The sequence below is a fragment of the Limulus polyphemus genome, unplaced genomic scaffold, assembly GCF_000517525.1.
Source record: "Limulus polyphemus unplaced genomic scaffold, Limulus_polyphemus-2.1.2 Scaffold5029, whole genome shotgun sequence".
NCBI lineage: Eukaryota > Metazoa > Arthropoda > Merostomata > Xiphosura > Limulidae > Limulus > Limulus polyphemus.
Genome location: NW_013670639.1, coordinates 48,594 through 56,534, shown reverse-complemented (window position 1 = coordinate 56,534; position 7,941 = coordinate 48,594). Strand labels below are relative to the sequence as shown.

Sequence of the window (7,941 nt, the reverse complement as noted above, 5' to 3'; positions counted from 1 at the left end):
CAATATAAAGTTAATATTGATGAAATAATAGATTAAATATAAAGTTTTATCAAAAAAAAATTTGATAATAATCTAGAAGGATATAGAGATTATGTAAATGAAACTTGATATATTGCAGATAAAATCAAAATTACTTTGCACATTGAATTGTCAACATTCTGAAAGAAAAATTTCACAAGCAAATCTTTAAAGAAATCTTAATACTTAATTTAAAAACTTGATATTTTGTATAAGAAAGCCTTGTAAAGTTTACTAATAATCTGCAAATTGTTTATAAATATTCATGAACGTTATCAAAAATTATAGTACAAATACTCTCACGGATACTTTTGTGGTTAGAGGTTGCATGGATTCCACCCAGCCTGTATTTGTAGGGTTAACATGAAAAAAAAACTATGGCAAATGATTACTGAATGGTCACACATGTAGTACTTCCCAATATACCTAAAAGTATTTGAAATATAATCTGAAATACCTACCTACAGTATTGCAAATTCATATTCTTTGGAATTATCCAATGCAAATACTGTAACATTAAATAAACCTTCAGGGAAAGGTGGTACATGAGACTAAGGTCACAACAGGTGTTGAAAAAGGGCCTGTTATGTAACCTTAATATAACAGTTAGGTAACAGGAATGGTTGTTTGGGACAAAGGACCCAAAGTGACTTGAGAAAGCAGGAGAGTATTGGAGACTCAAAGAAATGTTATCTTTAGTATCAAATGGTAGTCAATAAGGCCATCTTACAGATGTGGAAGATGCAAAACCCTAGCCAATGAGGTAGGTCAAAAAATGAGCTATGGATGTCATTTCTGAATGGAGTGGGTTCAACCTCCTCTCAATTCACCATTGCCGATATGAGTGCCATTTCCATTGATAAATGTCCATTGTGGGACTAAAATAAGACTGAGAGATACAAGACAACCTTAGAAAATAAACTCAGACACCATGGAAAGGACAGTTGAATGTAAGATGTTAGATCATGGCTGCCTCAACAGGGGTAGCCAAAGAGGAAGTGCAAGATGCACCTCAAGGTACCACAGAAGCAGAAACCAAAATTTAGCCACCAATCCAGTGCTATCAATAGGACCCAACAATGGGTTGGAACAAATCATAGCTAGTATCTTGGATAACATACAAATCAGTAGGAAGGCCTACAGGTGTAATCCCATCTTAACGTAATTCATATACTCCCAAAGCCCGAGGGTAAGATACAGGAGACCAAATTGCCAGTTGTTCTTCTTGGATATGGACAGAATCTATTCTAGGTACCAATGGAACGAGGGGCTGATGTTGAAGGAATAGGAATAGGAGCAAAACTATGATCCACTATGAAAGTCGAGATGCCAATGACAACAGGAATGAATGTAGAAGCCAATGTGCATGCTAACAAGAGGTCCAGTTCGTAAGCAATGGACTTGATAATCCTAAGAGTCTTCTAACAAAGTTTAGTTTTAGGAAAACAACATGTTGGATTTTAAAGTTGTAAGTCTGTAGAGTTACCGCTGTCCCACCAGGAAGCATTGATATATCAAACAAATTTTTTACGACAATCTTACTTAATTTCTGTAGACAATTCTCTAGTTTTATTATCATATCAGGTCAAGCAGAGGTAACTATAGAACCAGTGTTCAACAGGTTGCAAAGCTTCCTCTCAATTAATCCTTTCACCCTTGGACAGGTTTCTTTAAATAATGAACTCATTACCTCACTTGGGACAGATGAATTATTCTCATCTTCAACATACCATTTCCTTGTTTTAGCAAGGACTGATGTAACGTGGATGCTTTGTAGTCTAGCCTTTGGAGTTCAACTTAATCCAGTTAACAATAAATATGTTTAAAATCCAGGTTGTACAATCACAAGTGGAGTACACAAGTCACTGACTCAAGGAAGTTTACAGTTAGAATAAAGAATTAACTTGGAGACTAAGATTTGAAACACAAACAACACTTTAATACAATATATTAAGATACTTGGCTACATCACAATTACCAAAGGTATCCTAGCTAAAAAGCTTCACTGTTAAAACTATTAAATTCTTCAATCCATTAAATTACTTAATACTACCAATCAGTTATCAATTAACACATTGATTTAAATCTGCTCAGACATAACTTCATTAATTCGCAATACATTCAACTTACTTCATTATTTACATAGAGCTTGAGTTGGAAATGTTGGTATCTTGCAGCACAGACACTGTCAATGTTGTTCTGGAATCAGGCAGTATCAGCTTTTCAACCAGCAGCAGTATATTCACTTTCTTCAGCCAGGAGACAGACTTTTAGCCTCAAAACATAGGTTTTTATACACATTTCTTTAGTACTCTTATGATTCTCCAAGTAATGTACACATCCAACTTGCAAGTAGATCTGTCACTTAATTGGATGAATTTTGTTGACTCATTGTAATCCTTGTAATTAAAATTCAACAATTGACAGCCTATTTGCATGTATTTCTCCTCGTCCTCTTCAGATCAAAGTTCCACCAAGACTTTCTGTTTTCTTTACTAATTCCTATAATGGAAGTTGTGTACAGTCTCTAATGAACTTATAATATAAACTTTTCTCATAGCTTTCTCTCTGCTGTGGTGGCATCAGTTTATAGATAACGTAAACAACTGATTCTCCATACCTCCTGGAATGCATCTTAATCTGTACTTGACATATACATTTATTTTCTTGGTGAAGCATTGTTGTGTATCTTCTTGTATGCATTCATTAAATATGTCCAATTTTTCTTCATATTGCATGTAGGAATATCACACATGGAATTTTATAAAATTATATTCCTCTTTTCTTGAAGCATTTGAAAATAGTGTAAAATGCCCCAAATGCTTCCCTGGTATATCACAGTCTCAAATGTAATGTCCATGTTCCCTTTTCTTGTCATCCTTCAGAAACAGTTTCTATTTCCAAAAAAAAATTTTCTGAAGTTCCTGGCAATATGTCATTTTAAGTTGCAAAGGAAATTCCTTCTACCTCATGGTTTACTACTTCTATCCTGAGTAAAAGTAGCCTAATTAAAATATTTTATTAGCTGCTCCTGACAATATAACCTTTAAGTTGCAATTAAAACACATTCTGTCTTATGGTTTATTTCTTCCATTCCAAGTTGTCTGATTCTTTTGAGTTTTTCTAGGCTTCCATCAGATGGAGTTGTTGTTTCCATACTACTATACCTTTTAGCCATACCATACTGATATTCATAATCATAATATATATATATATATCCATCTAAATCTGCATTACATATTACAATTTGGAAAGGAACTATAACAAACAGTTAAAATATATCAACTTAAAAAAATTCCAAGTCCTTTAGGTGTGCCTGATACTGACATCAGGCAATTCAACCTATACTTCATTTCTAATTCAATGCTAGTGTGACATTTGTAGAATGACACTAATAACCAAACTTGCATGATCAAAAAATATAAGCAGTGCAGTAGTTGGCTATATAAACATCTAGGCAGTCTATAAATCTTTGATCAGACCACACAAGTTGGGAACTGCATTACTGACAGCACAATAAAGGTACTTATTCAACTTTTGTCATAGATATTTATTGGTAATTGTAAATAGGCATGATCAATATTGAGCAGTACAAAATCTTGACATACTGATTTTATTTTTGAAATGTTAGCCTAATATTAATTTTGGCAAAATAACAAGTAGGGTGGGTGAGCCCTATGTGATCTAATGATCTCATAGTTCCTGGAGGATGTATCTAGTTGATTATCTTCAACTTTAGCAAATTAAAGTTTCATCCTCAAATGAACAAGTTCAGTGAAGTTTTTCTACTGCACTTTTCGATTTTTTTATAATCCTCATGTATATGTCCTATGGCTTTTATGATTTTGACTTTAATCAAATTCATTTCCATTTGTAATTCTTCCCTGAATGTTATTTCTTACTCTTTTAATTCCTCTCTACAATCCTGTCTCTTTCTTCTTAAGCTTCTTTCCACAGTTTTGTCATTTCCTGCAAATCTTCAATCTTGTTTCAAGCACATGTTATCACCCTGAATTTCAGTTTGCATTTTATTTTTGTCACAATAATCCCCACTCCTAACACTAGTGTTGTAATTGCTTGTAACTGTTTCTGTGGTTGGGCAGATTGTTTTGGATTATTTGGTAAAAATAATGAAAAGTCTAGTCAACTTAATAACAGCAGACCATTTTTTTCTACCATGATGTATTTCTTTAGCTTAACTAATACTCACTGATAAGCTTAAATTTATAGTAACACTAATACAACAATGCACTTATTTGCTAATTTTCTCTTAATACTTATTGAATCATTTCCTTATTGAAACAAAATCTCAATATTTACAAAACTGAACTAACTGACAATAAACAGACATTAAACAGTCAGTAAAGTGATAGGTTTATGTGATTCTTTCCACTAACTAATATTGCCCATTGATGATACAAAAATGTTTTATTGCCTTCCCAGAAGAAACAGATAAACTGACTGACAAACTCATTAACTTAATAATCAACCATCACCTTATCTCAAAATTATATTTTTATACTACTCAAGTCATTTCCTAAACTTTCAATAAAATTAGCCACACTCATTAATGTGACATCAAAATTCTGTCCAACAATGCAAATGTTTAAATTGAAAAACAGCCTACAACAGTACATATCTTCTGTAGAATAACAGCTAAAAAATAATAAGCTAATATGAAATCAAATTTGCTGACAATCAACAATCTTTGATAGGTTATATATAAAAAGTGATGCATCAGTGTAATTAAATTTAAAGAAAGACCCAACATCTTGTACATGCACACATGGGTGTGTAAGAATAAATACTGCCATTTATGAGTAAACACTGACTTACATGCATTTACAATAACACATACACAACAAGTTAAAATAGCCATAATGTTGTTTGTAGTGCATTCGATTGTTATAAGGTTGTATATAGTTATCCTTAAGAATACACATTGAGTAGCTTCTCAAGAAACGGTTATGATATTAACAGTATAATGGTAGATAGGTTTATATAGTTCTTTCCACTGATATTGCCCATTAAGCACATGAAATCTTTTTATGTTGCTTTCCCAAAAACAAATTTAGTATACCCCAGTGCTATAACATATAAAGACTACAATTCAGGGTAAAACTTGCTAAACTCACCTTTGTAGGAACTTTAGCTGTAAGAATAAAAAGTCTGCATGAAGAAAAAGCCTATGGAATACAACAGAACATTCTTAAACTCAAACTATTGAGATAGCTAGGTATAAAATGAATGCTTAAAAGAAATAATAATGACCAAAACTATTAATGAAATAATTATAGATTTCATTGATCAACTGTAAAATAGTGTGTACAATAATCATGAAGTATATATTTTTTTAATCAAACTTAATCATCTAATACATAAAACTTATAAAAACTGTTTGAAACTGCTTGAACTTAAGTTTTAAATAATTAAGTTTATCAAATAATACATAAGTAAAATATTTAAAAGGACTACTTTTATTTAGATAACTTTTCATAAAATGACATTCATTTATAAACACCCTTGAAAGTCAGTAAATGGACCTCTAATTTGTTAATTATGTTGATGATGGTTCTTTTAAAATCATCCTCACTCTTCTGGTTAGAAACTTGTAAACACTAACCCACTTGAAAGCATTTCTCATAAATAGAGAACATTTATTAGACTAATATTAAACTTGTGAAAAATAATAATGACATCAACAAACTTTCTTAATAATTCAAATGAGAGAACTATTCTTAAGGACTTCATATATATATATATGTATATAAAACCTCACAATATTTTTAGTAATAAAACCAGTCTACAGTTCATTGATGCAAACATTCAATGAATTATACAAGTTTCCTATAACTCTTTCTCAGTGGGATCATGTAAGATACATGACCCCAGCTGTGGAATGATAAGAGTGCAACAATACATGTACCTCTGAGATTTCTTAAAGTATCCTCACAGAAACAGGTAAGATTTTAATTAATTATTTCTGTTAAAAATATGTTATTTATCTATTAGAGTTATTTGCACTCAAACTCTTAATAGTTTGTGTGCAAGGTGATTTTGGTTTAAATACAAAAATACTTTTCTCATCTTACAGTTTTTTAGTTTTATTTGCATAAGCTCCTAAATAAATATCAACAGTTTATTTAAGGTAAATGATTATATTATATTTTTCATTTTCTCTACCTTATTACTAACTGTACATATTATCATCAACACTCAATGTAATGAAATGTTTAAAATTAAGAAATAGAAAATAATTTACATACCTTTTAATTTTTTATAGAATATCAAAAAAGATCTTTATTTAGTTATATTCATAATTTCAGGTCTTTTCCTTTTCACATATAGTTAATTTTTAATGCTTTATTTTCCTTTCCTTCCTTTACCTTTTACTAATCATCTTGGCACAAGTCAACTGTGCCCTCAGGCTGTAATTACAGCATTTTGAACAGATATGAACATGCCTACGGCAAAATTATCTTACCCTCACGCAAGATCTTGAGGACTGATGGAAGTATGATGTATATTTAAAAAATGTTTAAACCTTTCGATTATGCATTTTAAAACCTAAAAAATACATAATTAACTAAGATATCAAAGTAAGACCTAAATACAATTTAACTGTCTCTCTAACTATAACATATTTACCTAAAAAAAAAATACAGCCAGTTACATATATCAGATTACAACAACTATGTGCGAATTTCAAAATAACTGTTGTTGGATTAAAATGTAAAATGATCTCTTTCTAATGACTATACACATGTATATGTAGAAAACATATGTATGTTATAAAATGCAAGCAAAAGTATAAGAGGTGGGAATAGCACCCATCAAGGGTTGACAAAATTATTACTTATTTCTACTGCATTCAGCCAGAGAATTTTGAAACTCAGATGTCAATAGGGCAATAGATGTCAACATACTTACTGTCAAGATGTACATCTATATGACTGGTGTTACCTTAAACAAGATTGAGAGTGCAAAAGTTGAGATTTTTCATAGCTCGTGGGTCATATGAAAACAAAACCCGAAGTTTTATGTACTTGGATAAAATAATTTTTAACATATAACATAACACAATATTTTTGAACAACATGGGACCTAATGGTCCATTTCGGCTGTTCCATTCCCAAAACTAAATAAAATGATTAAAAAATAATAATAATTGCTTATCCTAAACAGCTTAACATAACATAAAGTTTTGGAACAACATGGGATCTATTGGTCCATCTCGGCTGTTCCATCCTCTACATTTAATTAAAATAATAATAATAATAATAAAATTTTAAATGCAACCCCTTTTCATTCATATATTTATCAAGCTTTTTTCTTAAGCTCACTTAAATTTACTGCCACTACAACATCTGAAGGCAACCCATTCCAAAGGCCAACCACCCTGTTAGAAAAATAAAACTGTCTTAGCTGAAGATGGCTCCTACCTTGCCAAAATTTATATTTGTATCCCCTAGTCCTACTATTCTCATTGTTAAATATGAAAAAAGAGGATGTATCAACACTATCAATTCCCTTTACAATCTTAAACACCTCAATCTGATCCCTCGAAACTCTTCTTTTTTTTTCAAGAGAAACAATTTGAGAGATTTCAGCCTCTCGTCATATTACAACCCCTCCATCCCAGGCATCATTCTCGTAACCCTTCTCTGAACCCTTTCCAACAATTCGATGTCTTTTCTACAGTAAGGAGCTTAAGGCTGAACACAATATTCCAAATGTGGCCTAACCATTGATCTGTACAATGAAAGTATAACCTCATTAGACTTGTCTTCAATATTTCTGTAGATACAACCTAAAATCCTATTTGCCCTACCACTAACAACAGCACACTGTTTGGATGGCTTTAGAGACTGATCGACTATTACACCAAGATACCTTTCCTTCATGACACTGTTAAGATTATTC

The 7,941-nt window shown here is 31.4% G+C and overlaps 1 protein-coding gene across 1 annotated transcript in view; it reads right to left on the bottom strand.

The window, feature by feature from the left end:
• LOC106472031 (F-actin-uncapping protein LRRC16A-like) overlaps positions 1–7,941 on the bottom strand; it is a 60,690-nt gene that overhangs the window by 4,823 nt on the left and 47,926 nt on the right. The window contains exon 3 of the mRNA XM_013932660.1: positions 5,154–5,204. Coding sequence (XP_013788114.1) covers positions 5,154–5,204 — 51 coding nt within the window. The remainder of the gene's footprint in view (positions 1–5,153; positions 5,205–7,941) is intronic.